The following is a 17539-nucleotide window of genomic DNA, read 5'->3' as shown; positions in this document are numbered from 1 at the left end:
TTTTGTAGAATAGTCTCCACTGATTGAACAATTTGGTTAGATAACCCTCTTGCATTGGCACTTCTTTCTTCTACCTGCAATTTCACTAGTTCCATCCCAGCTTTCAGAAGATAAACCATCTCGGATGTTGCTGGATGAATATGGTGGTTGCATTGATATCACAAATGTCGATGAGAGAGTAAAATACAGAAAGAGGCCATCTCTTTGTTTCCCTCTTGCAGGTGTACATACGTGCCATTTGATCAATGGTATCAATTCCACCTTTAGTGGAATTATAATATGCATTTATCTCCGTTTTATTCTTCTCTCCTCCAACAGTGCCTTTATCTTGGTGGACTGTTGCCAAACATCAGTAAGTTTTTACTAGGTTTCGTTTTTGCCGTGTAGGACACCAAAGTTACTGGAGGCCTACGTGTTGGGAACTGCACTAACTCACTGCAAGTTTACAAGATAAATAACAGCTGACTGACATCAACAATCACTTCCTCTGAAAGTAAACCGATTGTTGTGAATATCCAGAATACCAACCAACAAGAAACTAACTTGCATTGTTGTAGAGATGAGAAATACGAAATCCTACTAAGGGAAATTTTCTATAGCATGGAAGCCTAAAGAGAGAGAGGGGAGGGGGAGGGTGGGGGGAATGTTGGACCCATAATATGTTTGTTTATTTTTTCTTTCAAAGCAGGAATTTTCAATAAAATATATTGACACTAATGTTTCATAAAATAGCCAACAAAATAACTCAAAGGGAATATGTAGTATGAAAGTTATTTGGGCAAAAGCAGGGGACATAAAAAAATTGTGGGTTCAACAAACACAACCCCCCCCCATATATATTTGGCCCATAAGGCAATTACATCAGATGAGTTGGCCATGCACAAAAGCCCCTTAAAACATGCACAACTGAATATATGCTCTCACAACCCTGATGCCAAGTTTCAAGGAGTCTAGAGGGCGAATAGCACGGTAAAGCTAATTGCCATATCTTTCTGATTGCAGCATATATGTTATATTTAACAGAATTCCAATAAAAATAACCAATAAATCCGCAAGGTGTCAAAAGCTAGGGTGTATCTTACACAGCAGCTACCACTGCCTACTGGAATACTCAGCACAGAGGAACCAGGCCGTGCAGCACAACCAGTTCAGAGGTAGCGGCTGGAATGCTGCCTGCCAGTCCTGGCATCAGTGTAGGGCGATAAACTCTTGCTCTTCATGGAAAGCAGTGAGCACGTCTGTAGCAGTCAAAGTTTCTGGATAGCATGACTCACTAAAGCACACCCATTAGCTTTTTCACGTCTACAACACTCGCCCCATTATGTTCCAGGACCTTCCACTTCTTTTCTCCATTTCTTCTCTACCCTAAAACCTGTTATCTTCTTAATGCTTCATCAACTACTGAATAGGTGACAATTTCTCTATGCTAATACAGTTCAGCTGACAGAAGAGTAATTACTCCAGCTTGATTTCAACCCTTAGAGTAATTATTCCATGTGCTGGAATTATAGTGTGGCAAAATGCCATAGTCATTGAGACAGATGTGAGCCCGAGGGGGATTTTAGGAAGATGTGATGAATGATATTGCTGCCTTACAGGGAATTTCACCGAAATCTGAGCTGCATGGAGCACCTGGAAACACTGTCACCATGAGGAGTGTTCAGAGGGTATCAATAGCTGGAACTTTTTTCATCATTAGTTTGCAAAATTTAATTGCAAATGTGGCACTGTATTTAGCTGTAGGATGTACCAAAACAATGATGTCCATGAGTAAGAAATAAGCCAAATGCTCTGTAACTACACCACGACTAGTTAAATGAGGCTTTTTAGCCAATTTCAGGAGTTGCCTAAACTTGGAAAACTGAAGAATGGTTCATAGAGGGAAGGCCAATCAAGTTTGCACAATTTATCTTCTTGTTTGAGCATAAATGCACCACATTTCATATCACTAACTTTTGCTGTATGATTAGCTGTTCAGCAACTATGACTGCAGAGTTAAGTGTTCAGCAGTTTAGCAAAAGATGCAATTATCAGTCAGTGACAGATTTATGTTTCAAGAACTTTCTTTTTAATTGTATTTGAGAGCATCTTTCAGCAAGGGAAAAAAAAGTGCACTACGTCACAGCAACTTTAGTTTGACTGACAGGACAAAGAATTTGGAATGACCAATCAAACTAAGTTATTTAATAAACACAATCGTCATCATATTTAAGTTGTTAATTTTTATTTTTTTGATAACGAGTTTCGATCTTCTAAGAGATCATCATTAGATCTACATTCTTTCATGACAGCATGACAGTAGGAATGGAGCTCTAATGATTATCTCTTACAGGGTGGCGCACGAAATGTGTTACCAATTGTTTCTTTCACAATTTATGACGCAAATTAGATATCCCGCTGGGATCTCTACAGCAGTACCAACAGAGCTTTGAAAAACACCGAGTTACGAAATGACTTGTAATTCACGATACTGCCGCTAGGAGACTAGTAAGCAGCAATGGCTGACATTGGAAGACTGAGAACACAGCAACCATCAGCAGTTGTGTTAATTTTCCATGAAACGAAAAGCCTTGTTGTGAGCCAGAGGCGTTTTCGACAACAGTTTAACACACGATGGGTCGCTTGCAAGAAGACCATCCACAGGTTGTACGATAAATTTGTACAGGAAGGAACAGTATTGGAAGCGAAGCGACCTTGGCCTAAGCCTGTTTATTCGCCGGAAGCGGTACGAGTTGTTGTAGAGAGAAGTCCCGGGAAATCATGTAGAAAGGCAGCAGTGCAACTGGGAATATCCAGACGCTCCGTTCGACGCCTTCTTAAAAGTGACCTCCTTATGTACCCATACAAGATGACTTGTGCACAGAAGCTCATTGAAGAACACAAGCAGCAGAGACTACTGTTTGCTCAGTGGGCGGAGGATAGGGAAGAAACTCTCAACAACGTTTGGTTTTCAGACAAGGCGCATTTTCATTTAGACGGTGTGGTTAACAAACAAAATTTACACTTTTGGGCCACTGAAAACCCGCAAGTGCTTCATGAACGACAACATTACGCTCCGAGGATTACAGTGTGGGCAGCAATTCCCAGTCATGGACTTATTGGCCCTTTTACTTTGAAGAAACTGAACAGTGAGCGTTATTTGAGCATGCTTCGCAATAGCTTCATTCCACAGCTTCTTGCTACTGCCTTGCCCTTCAAGATACAGTGGTTCATGCAAGATGGAGCAAGGCCACATACTGCAAACACTGTGTTGGAGTTTTTACACGAGCATTTCGACATGCGGATCATTTCACTCAGGTTTCCAGGTTGCTTCAATGACGGACAAAATTGGCCCCCCAATAGTCCAGACCTCAACCCATGTTACTTTTTTCTTTGGGGGTACCTAAAGGACAAAATTTTCCCAAAACGTCCACGTTATTTAATGGAGCTCGGAAGACTTATTCTTCAATTTTGCAGTGAAATTATGGAAGACATGTGCCATAGGGTAATCACTAACTTCAGTGTTCATTTGAAGGAAGTTAAGAAATGAAATGGTGGACATATTGAGCATGTGCTGAGTTAGAACAAATCTCCATGGACGGCTCTTTATTGTAGTGTATGTTCCTTTCAGATTGTACTGACAAAGTTTATATTCAAAAACAAAATGGTAACATTTCGTGCGCCACCCTGTAGAAGGGGCGAAATTGGTCGTCTAAAAACAAAAATTAACAACTTAAATGTGATCACAACAGCATTTATTAAATAAGTTATAACACTAATAAATCTCTGTTTTTCCTTGAATAATGTTAAAAAAATTTAATTTATAAGTATACCTCCTGAAGAAGTTTGTAGGATGCCAAGGGTAAAGATATTTCACTGTGGGACACACTGCTGCTAGGTCTGATGTGAGGCACTTTGACTGTGCTCCAGAAAGCGACCCCTAGATAATTTTTAGTAATGTGGGCATGTTTTCTTTTGACATTTTAGTGTATGGCAGAATTATATTAATTACATAAAATAAAAGAAAGCCAACCACTCTCTCCTACAATGAACTGATGTGCGAAGCTTTGAAACAGTAAACAGTAAATACTATTCATACTAGCTTTTGAGCTCTTTCTCTTTTTCTGGTAAGAAGGCATCCAGACACACAACCCCACAGACCCCCACACACACATTCCCATGGCAAGACAGACTACCAGTGGCCATGGGAGTGAGTGAGTGAGTGTGTGTGTGTGTGTGTGTGTGTGTGTGTAGATGGTTACATGTATGAAAGCATGTACTTTTACTAGAAAAAGAGCAAGAGTCTGAAAGCTGGTGTGAATAGTGTTTTCTGTTACTTTGTTTCCCTTATTTTATATGTTGTTCCATCCAAGAATTATATGAATTCTTTAAGTTCGTAGAAGAAAAATGCAACCAATTTGGCCATATCCTAGATAAGAAATTTTGGGGAAACAAAAAACCAATTGTAATCAACTTTGATCCTATCAAGTGCAATTTATGAAGGTGATAAATTTAATTAACATATATCAAGCATCATATAAAATAGCTTCCAAAAGTCAGATTGACAAAGCACCACCACATAAAATTAATCTAAACATGGTGCTTAACAAAAGCACCACTACAAAGTGCTGGTCAGAGACACTGATTTGACTAACTGAACTGAATTAGTAAAAGATGTAAGTTTCAGAGGAATGTGTCTGATTTTGGCGTAATTTCCTGAACGTTTTGGTGTAATTTCCTGGCCTTCACATCTTTGAACTGCTGTCGCAGGACTTTTGCCTTGCCAGCATTCCTAATAATGTTGTATAACAGCCACATGGGGGTTAAATGGAGATTTTTAGTATTTACTGTTTCCAGTCCAGAGGTCAGATTTCGTGGATCGAGTGCTATGGGGCCACAACCAGTTGTGTGACAGATATGACTCTTTTAATCTCACCTTGCAAGTGAAAAGGGTTGGTGACCCTTTGTCAACAGTGGTAGAGTTAAACTTGAGCCTGGAGCATGTGAGCCATGGTACAGGGCTGCTTCCACAGCTATTAATGATACCATAAGTATTACATGTACAACAAACTTGGAAGAATACTAGTGGAAGTAGCAAGGCACTGAGTTTAAGATATCAAGTAGAAAGCACTCGGTTATCCATTTGTCATTTTTTAAAATAGCTTACAGTAAATCTACTGTGGGTGCTCAGATCATTTACCGTAACAACATTACTCTTACCCTTGCTTGCAGACTGTTGTGCACCAGGCAAAATAATTTTCGGAGGATCAGTCTTTAAATGAACTGACCGGCCAGCAGCAATAGCTGCTGCAGCCTTCGCAATGCCAGCCTGTGTACTGGCTGATGGTATGGACATTTTTGGTGAGGCAGTTGTTGGTCTTGAAGGCCTCTCAAGTGAAGAGCAACGCTGAGGGATCGGAGGCCGAGCATACACAGGCTGTTGCTGTTGTTGCTGCTGCTGCACATAATAAACACTGATCATTAGTACTGTTCATCAAAAGCTACCGACTACTCCCAACAAAGCAATTAATTAAATCAAACAATGGAAAATCTGGGATAAAATAATGACAATATTATGAAAAGGATAGTTGCTACTCGCCTTGTAGCAGAGATGCTCAATCACAGAAGGGCGTAACAGAAAGGCTTTCAAAAAAGTCTTTCAGCCAAAAAGGCCTTCGTCAGAATAAAAAAAAAAAAAAAAAAAAAAAAACACACACACACACACAGTCTGTGGCTGCTAAGGCATGCACGTGTGTGCATTTATTCTGATGAATGCCTGTTTGAATGAAAGCTTTGTCCGGCAGTCTTTCCATTGTGCCGATCTGTAACTTAGCATCTCTGCTGTAAGATGAGTAGCAACTATCCTTCTCATAATATTGTCAATTAATTAAAAGTAATACAGTATGGATTGGCAGAAAATACTCGCCAAGCGGTGGCAGGAGAAAACGCACTGGTAAGGTTTAGGAAACAGGAAGAGTTACAAAAAAAACGTCACTCAGAATCTCAGGTCAGTGGAGACTTACTGGATGGGAAGAGAAGAAGAGACCAATTGTTGGTGCCTGCACCAGACAAGATTAAAAACCTGACAACTTAAAAAATAAAAGGGAGTGAACAAAAGGGGTAGTTGCTATTTTAAAAGGAAGGCTGAGACCACACAAATTAACATAAATTCAGGACAGGTGAGTTATGAGAATGAAATAAATGATGATGGTGCTCTGCGAGATGACAGTCTTGACCTCCGTGCCTGTTTCACCCCATTGGCCATCTGGTTTCTCCCACCTGACGAGTTTCTTACAACTCTGCATGTGGGTACCGGCTTAACAATATGTGCTTTGTCCTCACCACACATGTAGCCTAAAGTAAGTTAATTTCTGAAGTATTGACCTTTCTTTTCAGTACCTGTTCTTTTTTTCTCAATCTTATTTTTATTCTTTGTATTATTTTTATTTTTCTATATCTTTTGTATTCCAACTTGCATTTTTCCCTGCAACCCGGGGTTCTGAGTGACTTTTCCATAACTCTTCCCATCTCCTAAACCTCACAAGTCCTTTTCCTTCATCCCCCTTCCTTTCCCTCCAACCCTTCTACCAGAAGGAGCTACTGGCTCCAGAAGCTTCCACATTTCCTATTTCTTTTGTGTGTGTTTATTCCTGCCACCACTTGAGAGGATTTTTTTATGTATCCACAATATATTATATTGACAAACACTGATTAATGTAATGAAATAAATAGTTAAACAAAGTAAAATTCACAAAATATTATTAAAATAAAATATACAGAAAAATCTCTAAAGCCTCACAATACAGAAATGGCTTAGAACAAATGTAAGTATAGTTCAACTATTTATTATCAGTTGTGGTGTTCAATTGACAATTATGGACTTTCACCGTTATATACCTGCAAAAGAAAAATTAAGCAGCACTAACCAAAATTGTGGTAAAAGATGTATAAATTCACAAGGAGCTTAAATGAATCTTTATCTAATGAACTTGCAGGTCCCCATAACCATTACACTTTAAGTAAGGCAGCATTTAATGTGGTCACATTGTGGAATACCATGAACTGAGACCTAAGTTAGTGTAAAATCTGTATCATACCTTGTTAACAGACTGTCTTAACTGAACAGACCCATCATCTGTTGTTGCTGTAGTTGATGTTGCAGCTGCCACTCCCAATGCAGAAACTGGACTCACTGGCTGTGAGTGGCTTGCTTCAGGTGCTTGGAATGTGTATACTGTCAGTGGTGGTCTCTGATGCCCGCGTTCGTATGCTGAAAAAGGCAATTGTGTTCCCTGTACGGAAGCAAAACCTTTACGTAACACAGTTTTCTATATCCTTAATGTAGTCTGTCAACAAAGTAAATTATAGGGAAAAATCGTGTAGTTGCAAATTTATGTACAGTGATAGGAGGAAGTTTTACGAATAACACACTAAAAAAAAAATCCAGAGTAGTGTTGATGGTGTCAGTGTCAGCGTTTGTGTGTGTTTTACAATACAAAAAAAAAAGTGAAACTACATTGACTTTCCTACAATAAAGGTACCAATAACTTTTTTCTCTAAGGCTAATAGTTTCTGCATTGTTGGTGATGGGAAAGTCGCAGATTTTTAAAAATGGTGTTTTAATGGTATAAAATAAATTTTTACTTTTAAACAAAGTGGTTTAAGCACAAATATGAAATGTGTGTGCTATATCTAAGTGCAGTTGAGTGATATTAAGGGATAAGCAGGGGAATATATCATGTGATGCCTCCCATTATCTACCCCACAGATGACAAGAAACAGCTACAGAGTCTTTCACAATATCATATCAAGAATCCTTAGCATGTCTTATGGATCACAGGCAACACAGTGTGCTGACCTGTCTGGGGATGTTTACTTTCCACTAAGTGCATTAACACTAAATGGAATATAGATATGAGTTAGTAATTCAAGAAACACATACGAACAGACTCTACACATATCTCTGCACACTATTCTACACAGCTGGAGAGAAAATTTATTCTCCATCATCCCGTACACCAGTTGTAGCATTCTTCCAGGAATGAGCACTGCTCACTTTTGATTTTGTAGACAGACTCAAACTCTATAGCATTTCCTATCCAGTTCTCTTATGTGAGGAGACAAAGTAAGTTCTCTGAGCTCCTGTATATATATATATATATATATATATATATATATATAAAGAAAGATGATGAAACTTACCAAACAAAAGCGCTTGCAGGTCGATAGACACACAAACAAACACAAACATACACACAAAATTCTAGCTTTCGCAACCAATGGTTGCCTCGTCAGGAAAGAGGGAAGGAGAAGGAAAGACAAAAGGATATGGGTTTTAAGGGAGAGGGTAAGGAGTCATTCCAATCCCGGGAGCGGAAAGACTTACCTTAGGGGGAAAAAAGGACAGGTATACACTCGCACACACACACATATCCATCCACACATACACAGACACAAGCAGACATTTGTAAAGGCAAAGAGTTTGGGCATTTTTTGGGCAGAGATGTCAGTCGGGGCGGATGTACAGAGGCAAAGATGAAGTTGAAAGAAAGGTGAGGTATGAGCGGCGGCAAATTGAAATTAGAAATTAGCGGAGATTGAGGCCTGGCGGATAGCGAGAAGAAAGGATATGCTGAAGGGCAAGTTCCCATCTCCGGAGTTCTGACAGGTTGGTGTTAGTGGGAAGTATCCAGATAACCCGGACGGTGTAACACTGTGCCAAGATGTGCTGGCCGTGCACCAAGGCATGTTTAGCCACAGGGTGATCCTCATTACCAACAAACACTGTCTGCCTGTGTCCATTCATGCGAATGGACAGTTTGTTGCTGGTCATTCCCACATAGAACGCTTCACAGTGTAGGCAGGTCAGTTGGTAAATCACGTGGGTGCTTTCACACGTGGCTCTGCCTTTGATCGTGTACACCTTCCGGGTTACAGGACTGGAATAGGTGGTGGTGGTGGGAGGGTGCATGGGACAGGTTTTACACCGGGGGTGGTTACAGGGGTAGGAGCCAGAGGGTAGGGAAGGTGGTTTGGGGATTTCATAGGGATGAACTAAGAGGTTGCGAAGGTTAGGTGGACGGCGGAAAGACACTCTTGGTGGAATGGGGAGGATTTCATGAAGGATGGATCTCATTTCAGGGCAGGATTTGAGGAAGTCGTATCCCTGCTGGAGAGCCACATTCAGAATCTGATCCAGTCCCGGAAAGTATCCTGTCACAAGTGGGGCACTTTTGGGGTTCTTCTGTGGAAGGTTCCGGGTTTGAGGAGATGAGGATGTGGCTCTGGTTATTTGCTTCTGTACCAGGTCGGGAGGGTAGTTACGGGATGCAAAAGCTGTTTTCAGGTTGTAAGTATTACACCAACAACCTGAAAACAGCTTTTGCATCCCGTAACTACCCTCCCGACCTGGTACAGAAGCAAATAACCAGAGCCACATCCTCATCTCCTCAAACCCGGAACCTTCCACAGAAGAACCCCAAAAGTGCCACACTTGTGACAGGATACTTTCCGGGACTGGATCAGATTCTGAATGTGGCTCTCCAGCAGGGATACGACTTCCTCAAATCCTGCCCTGAAATGAGATCCATCCTTCATGAAATCCTCCCCATTCCACCAAGAGTGTCTTTCCGCCGTCCACCTAACCTTCGCAACCTCTTAGTTCATCCCTATGAAATCCCCAAACCACCTTCCCTACCCTCTGGCTCCTACCCCTGTAACCGCCCCCGGTGTAAAACCTGTCCCATGCACCCTCCCACCACCACCTATTCCAGTCCTGTAACCCGGAAGGTGTACACGATCAAAGGCAGAGCCACGTGTGAAAGCACCCACGTGATTTACCAACTGACCTGCCTACACTGTGAAGCGTTCTATGTGGGAATGACCAGCAACAAACTGTCCATTCGCATGAATGGACACAGGCAGACAGTGTTTGTTGGTAATGAGGATCACCCTGTGGCTAAACATGCCTTGGTGCACGGCCAGCACATCTTGGCACAGTGTTACACCGTCCGGGTTATCTGGATACTTCCCACTAACACCAACCTGTCAGAACTCCGGAGATGGGAACTTGCCCTTCAGCATATCCTTTCTTCTCGCTATCCGCCAGGCCTCAATCTCCGCTAATTTCTAATTTCAATTTGCCGCCGCTCATACCTCACCTGTCTTTCAACTTCATCTTTGCCTCTGTACATCCGCCCCGACTGACATCTCTGCCCAAAAAATGCCCAAACTCTTTGCCTTTACAAATGTCTGCTTGTGTCTGTGTATGTGTGGATGGATATGTGTGTGTGTGCGAGTGTATACCTGTCCTTTTTTCCCCCTAAGGTAAGTCTTTCCGCTCCCGGGATTGGAATGACTCCTTACCCTCTCCCTTAAAACCCATATCCTTTTGTCTTTCCTTCTCCTTCCCTCTTTCCTGACGAGGCAACCATTGGTTGCGAAAGCTAGAATTTTGTGTGTATGTTTGTGTGTCTATCGACCTGCCAGCGCTTTTGTTTGGTAAGTTTCATCATCTTTCTTTTTAGATATATTTTTCCCACGTGGAATGTTTCCCTCTATTATATATATATATATATATATATATATATATATATATATATATATATATATATATATATATATATATATATATATAGTGGAGTTATTTTCAGCTTATTAAGTGAATACTTATTTGCAGCAATTAAGTGAGCTTCTGCGTAAAATGAGTTCCTATAAACAATGTCAGAGAAGTTTATAATTTGTAGTTTTGTTGGGAATGAGATGGGACTGATAAATGTGGCCTACAACATACTATTAAGACATGTAATTGTGTTGTAGTCACTTGATGTTCAATTATTGATTGATTAGTAAGATACTGCAATTCCCTAACCATAAACTGTGTTACTGGTATATTGTGTAAATTTCTCACATTCAGGAATTGCTGGCACTTGTAGAATGGGCTGCACTGAGTGGAGCCATTTACTGTGCATCTACAGCATATCTTGCGAGACAGATGTGAACATATCTCACGGAATGGGACTGACCCTGTTTAAGTCGAGAACATGAATCTACTACAATGCATTGCTTGACTTACATGGAGATATCTGAAGATAAAAAACAAGCAGGTGACCCACTTTTGTTACACAGGGAGATCTATGATTAATCATTCTGGCTTCTTAAGATGTTTGGAAAGCTGAGGCTGGCGAGATGCATTAGATACCCTTATATTACACTTTGGACAGGCTCTTCAGTGAGACAGGCAGTTGACAGTGCCAACTGTTCAACATTTTTACGTAACAGCAGCAAACGAGCACTCATCTAGTAAACTGGAAATATCAATACTACATAAACACTCGTTCAGGAAGTTAATTTTGCCTATTCACATAAAAGAAATAGACAGGAAATGCTGGGAAGCTATATCCAGTCTGCAAAACAAAAAGTAAGCAGTACTCTTGATGGCGGAAGCTGCCTTTGCCAGGAGAACGTAACAGCTGCCGTACGTGCTTTAGCACTGTAAAAAAGTGTTTAGAGCTGTACATAGGTTCCATCTATGTGCATCTCTTGCGTTAGTTTTATTTCTCACTCATATCTCGGTTCCATGTGCTGTTAACGCATTGTGTTGAAAATAAACACCCTAAGCATGTCTGCACACTGTGTTGCCAGTGATTCATAAGGAGGCTGCAGAGGATTGGTTTAACATTGTGAAACACCCTTCACACTGTGGGGCAGATATGTGGAATCACTTCCTCCATCTTCAGTTTGCAGACCTATGAAGGAGTGCAGTACATGACCACAATCTAGCTACCTACCTTCCCCTCATTATCAACACACTATTTTTTAATTATACACAATTTTTCCACATCCTGCAATGCAGAAACTTATAGGCCTATTTTTTTTTTTTTTTTTTGTATTGTAGCAAGTTTCATGTAGTTCACTTTTGTTCTGGGAAATGTTTTCACTACATGCAACAATTTTCCAGTTATTCAACAAAAAAAAAAGTGATCTTCAAACACCCCCACACGCCAATGCTCACACCCCAGCAGCCTGGATTTTTAGTATTCTGTTCATGATACTCCTTCCTACCACTGTACAAAAATTTTCAACCACTATTTTTCCACCCTATTTGATCTTTTTTGGTCTTCGTTGACTGGGCTAATGATCCCAGTAAGAAAACTTGTGTCTCACTATCAGCTTTCTACTATACAATCCTTATGATCCTTTATGATAGCCAGGTAATTCTCATTTTCACCACACAAAACCCGCAGTGTTGTTGATAATCACTGAAATACATCTAGATGATGAGTGGCTGGACAAAAAATGTGAAGCATAATTTGGCATAAAGTATGCTTACCCAAAACAGTCCACTCACCCCCTGTATAAAGGAATATGCCATTGTCTTCCTAGTAGTTTCTTAAATATTACATTCATGTTGTAATACCATTTGCTATTTTAATTTGTTTACCTGAAAACTAGGCAGTGGGTTTCAGCCAGTGCTGGCTGCTGAGGTTACAGGCACAGACACAGCAGATGCTGCACCACAGAGGTAACTGCTGACTGCCTGTGTGCAGGAGCCTCCCCATTAAAAGTGACTACTACATGGCACTGGGACTGGGGGGAAACAGATTGTTGGAGTTCTTCACCAATGAACTTTGTATGGGCCTTTTGTGCCATTGCACTGTATGATTACAGCAAAATTTTCATGTTGGGTATTGTTATTATTATTATTATTATTATTATTATTATTATTATTATTATTATTATTATTATTTTATTATTATTGTTTTCTTTCCTTTCTCAGAAGTTATATCTGGTTAAAAACGGAAAGTGATACGGACCTGATCAAGTGTGACTTCCTTTTAACTCTACAGTATATGTTATATTGCATTTAGGAACTTTCGGGTGATTGAACATGTATCAATAATTACAGATTTCTGTAATTGTATATATACATTTGGATGTAGCTGTATTGCATTGATGTACTGGTGGATATCGTGTGGTATGACTCCTGTAGTTGATAGTATAATTGGTATAATGTCAACTTTATCCTGATGCCATATGTCCTTGACTTACTCAGCCAGTTGGACGTATTTTTCAATTTTTTTCTTCTGTTTTCTTCTGTATATTTGTTGTATTGGGTATGGATATTTCGATTAGTTGTGTTAATTTCTTCTTTTTATTTATGAGTATGATGTCAGGTTTGTTATGTGGTATTATTTTATCTGTTGTAATGGTTCTGTTCCAGTATAATTTGTATTCATTATTCTCCAGTACATTTTGTGGTGCATACTTGTATGTGGGAACATGTTGTTTTATTAGTTTATGTTGTATGGCAGGTTGTTGATGTATTCTTTTTGCTACATTCTCATGTCTTCTGGTGTATTCTGTATTTGCTAATATTGTACATCCGCTTGTGATGTGATCTACTGTTCCTGTTTGTTGTTTGCAAAATCTGCATTTATCTGTTGGGTATTGGGATCTTTAATAATATGCTTACTGTAATATCTGCTGTTTATTGTTTGATCCTGTATTGCAATCATGAATCCTTCCATTTCACTGTATATATTGCCTTTTCTTAGCCATGTGTTGGATGCGTCTTGATGTGTAGCTGTGTTAGATGATACGGGTGCTTGCCATGTAGTGTTTTCTTTTTCCAATTTACTTTCTTCGTATCTGTTGATATTAATGTGATAAAGGGTTGTAGAAGTGGTTATGAAATTGCAATGGTATAGCCAATGTATTTATATGAGTGATTGCTTTGTGTATTTTGCTAGTTTCTGCTCGTTCTATAAAGAAATTTCTTAAATTGTCTACCTGTGCATAATGAAGGTTTTCTATGTCGATAAATCCCCTTCCTCCCTCCTTTCTGCTTAATGTGAATCTTTCTGTTGCTGAATGTATGTGATGTATTCTATATTTGTGGATTTGTGGCAATGTGATCGTGTAAGTGTATTGAGTATTATTGTATTATTGTATTATTGTATTACTGTATTATTATTATTATTATTATTATTATTATTAGGGGAAGTAAATTTTAAAGTAGTTCATCAGAGATGGAGAAGAAGAGAAAATGTGCAAGTTTCAGAATTGAGAAAAAAGGAACACACGTGCGCATATATATGAAGAAAAGTAAAATTTTACGTGACTGAAGAATATTTATCAAGGCTGAAAGTAAGCTTTCCACCTATATGAAATATACCCCAGAATGGTAGCTGTCCTCAGTTTCTCAAAAGCAGACCTGATGATGACCCACAGAAGGCCATTACACATCCACCCAAAACATTCAAGAACTTCTGCGATGTTTTACATTTATAAGTAATGACTCTTGCTTATATAATGGTTTCCTCCACACATCAACACATTCTGCAGTAGGGAAGAGTGTAAAATTACACCGTGTAAACCCCACTTAAGGTTTCCATAAATTCCACTTCCTACCATGACTGGTTTATTCTGCCTCATCTCACTGTTTTCACCGATAGTGTGTGATTTGTATACATAATAAAGTGAGCTGCTTAGCAGAGAGAACCTACTCAGATGTCTTCCTTTATCAGTAGTTTTACTCTTTCTTCCACTATTATTTTTAGCAGATTAAGTTCTCTCATAACTTGTGTATTCTGTGAAGTTTCTAGATTTGTTACTGTTCTAAACAAAATCCAGGAACAGTAGGCGCCAGCAACTTTTTCAAACAGAAATCTGCTACTCCTAATGTGACAGAATATCAATATACCATCACATTAAAAACAAGTACACTGAAAGGACAAACACTTTGATACAGCACAAGAAAAGACAAGGTTAGAGTGTTTTTAGGGAGGAGGATGAGGTCAGGTAAAATTTCACAGACAGGATATGTTCCTAAAAGGTCATTTTATCCAGTCATCTTAGAAGGCACTATGTCAAGCACTGGTGTCAGATAACAGAGTTTACAATGTGTGTTAGCAAGGAAACATTTAATGAGTGAGTGACACCAGACGAAGACTGCTCAACACTAACAAGTACTTAAACAGAAGGAAGGTTTTCTTCCAATTTTTAATCCTATTACTTCTTATTTAATTTCATGTTACGAATTATGGTTTGTTGTGGCCTTTTCAAATTCATTGCCTGACTTCTTTTCACTTTTCTTGTAGCTTTGGCCTACATTTGCACACAACTACTAATTATCCATGTGCAAAGTCCTGTAAGTAACTGTATATATTTTTTGAGACTTTTTTAACTACCTGTCATTTAAAAGAGAGATTACTTAACGTGAGAGACAGAAGAAAAATTAAGTGAAGAGGGCAGGAAATTCTATGTAACAACTTCAACAGCAGTATCTTAGAAGAAGAAATTCTGGGGCATGTGCAAAAGGTGCAGATGGTTACATCAAGAAAGCAATGTCTTTAGTGCCCGGTGATTAATTTGAATCTCTTCCTTATTGTCCATTTTCAGCAATTCTGTCTCAGTACTTTCCTGGTGAATACAACATGGACACCACATGAAATTCTGTGCTTTGTAGTTTTCATAGTTCTCTTATATCCTTCCCCAATTTAATGTTGAAGTTAAATATGAACTCCTGTTGAGTAATACCGAAGCAAAGTTAGAACAAGTTACAGGATGAAGTTACAGCATCATAAGTGTGCATGTGGCTGCACTTGACATCTTCGTGCACATTTTATGCCTATGTCTTCAGGATAAGATATTCTGATATCCACATTGTGCTGAAGTAAAACAAATAATCTGAAACCATTATCTTTAGTGTTTATATGAGTTTAGAACGAATGGAGAGAGACAGTACCTCTTCCTGACAAGACAGCAAAGAATAATGATGATTCATAAACACTCAAATAACTTATTTTCCACACAAGCCACATGCACTATTCTGTTAGTATCCACAGTGAACTACAATGGCACAGCTAACAACTTTTGATTGCCAAACATAAGCTGAGCATACATGTACTGATATTATATATCAATACAAAGTTCTATCACATTATGGCCTTCCATTAATAATATATGGTTCACATATCCACATACATTTTAACTAACTACCAAATGGCAAAGTATACCTGATGAAATTGTATGTGGACGATCATTCATAATTGCTGTGGCAGCACGCTCAAACTGTAGAGTCTCTTGTAGATTTGGCCAGGTTGCAGTAGTTGTGGGAAGCGTGCTGGTTGAACTGGCACTCACAAAAGGGGCTGATGGTGTACTGGGGTTACTACCACTGCTGCTCTGTTCAGAAGCATTTGACACCTGCAACAAAAACAATGATATTCTGCTACAAGGAAACCAATTCAGACAAAGAATGTGCCAACATGAACAAGTTTACAACTACTACTCAACATAGTTACTGTGTGAGGGTTAAGAATACATGGGCAAGGCAAATAGTTCTCAGCCTGGTACTTGTCAAATAATGTGAATGATTTTTTTTTTATTTTCTTCTTGCTGAACATTTTTCTCTGTGTGTCTATTTGGTACATGGATACTTATTTCTGAAGTAGCTAAGATGTGTTTTTCATTCAAATTTGTAAACTGTACTACTGTGCCATCAAGCAATTTTTTGATTAGGTCATTGTATTATCTATAGAAATTTTAAGAAGTTTTTGTTCATTTTCAATAGTTCAAAACATAGCTAGTCTTATTTAATTGTAGCCTTTTTAAGATAATCCACACGAAGAATATCCTCATATTGTAATCATATATATGGAAATATTCAGATAGTGCACATTATAGCATTGGATGTTTATCTATTAAAGGTATACAATATAGCTGACACCTCGTCATAGGAAAGTAAGTTAAATTTAACTCTAAGATTTAATGACAAAAATGCTTTGCGTAATGTGGATGTTGCATTTGTTGAATGCTGAGTAAAAGCAAATGTGAAAAACTTCTCGGCAATGTGTGGATTGCAGTAATATGATATGAATAATTTTGTGTACTTATTTGGTACTAAGGGTGAGGCATAGGTTCATTTCCAAACAGAATTGAAATTTTAGTCAACAAAAGTGAATGGAATCCGATTGCCTGGCACCAAAGAGCTTACGACTATTCTGGGATCATCACGGCCAGCAGTTTCTCAGCTGCAATAAGAATTGCTCTTTTTGATTACATCACAAAGGGTAAATGATTTTTAAACTATACCCACAAATACTCGTTTAACTGAGGGAAGAAAAAAAAACTGCTAGAAGAGGCTTCAACTACAAAGCACAAATATTTTTATCTCTTTATCAGGGCAATTCAACTAACCACAAGAGGGATTTGCAGTGCAAAAATTTAATGATAGGGATTTGCAGTGCAAAAATTTAATGATCTCAAAGCACAAACTGATTCAGTTTCCAGCCTGCTCAACAGATTTACATCCCACATATAAATGAAGCTTTGACCATATATGTTATCTAGAGTCTAATGGAGAAATTATTGCACTCTTAGATACACTTAGCACAGAATCACACTTACTGGAAAGACATAGAAGAAATTGCCCAGAACGTAATATGTTTTAACTTACAGTAATTTTCCAATGTCAGGCTGAGAGCTTTCCACCTTGTCCTTATTCATGTCTCAGAAAAGGTGAGAGTTCCATTAATACTCTTCTACCCACTAACAT

At 38.9% G+C, this 17539-nt stretch overlaps 1 protein-coding gene across 3 annotated transcripts in view; it reads right to left on the bottom strand.

Annotated features, from left to right (window-relative positions):
* LOC126483718 (protein MTSS 2) overlaps positions 1-17539 on the bottom strand; it is a 346902-nt gene that overhangs the window by 21584 nt on the left and 307779 nt on the right. For all 3 annotated transcript variants that reach the window (XM_050106815.1, XM_050106817.1, XM_050106816.1), the window contains 3 exons: positions 15999-16188; positions 7077-7249; positions 5200-5437 (listed from right to left, as the gene is read on the bottom strand). In XM_050106815.1, coding sequence (XP_049962772.1) covers positions 5200-5437; positions 7077-7249; positions 15999-16188 — 601 coding nt within the window. The remainder of the gene's footprint in view (positions 1-5199; positions 5438-7076; positions 7250-15998; positions 16189-17539) is intronic.

Source organism: Schistocerca serialis, chromosome 6 (assembly GCF_023864345.2).
Source record: "Schistocerca serialis cubense isolate TAMUIC-IGC-003099 chromosome 6, iqSchSeri2.2, whole genome shotgun sequence".
Taxonomy (NCBI): domain Eukaryota; kingdom Metazoa; phylum Arthropoda; class Insecta; order Orthoptera; family Acrididae; genus Schistocerca; species Schistocerca serialis.
This window is presented reverse-complemented; position numbering and strand designations above follow the sequence as displayed.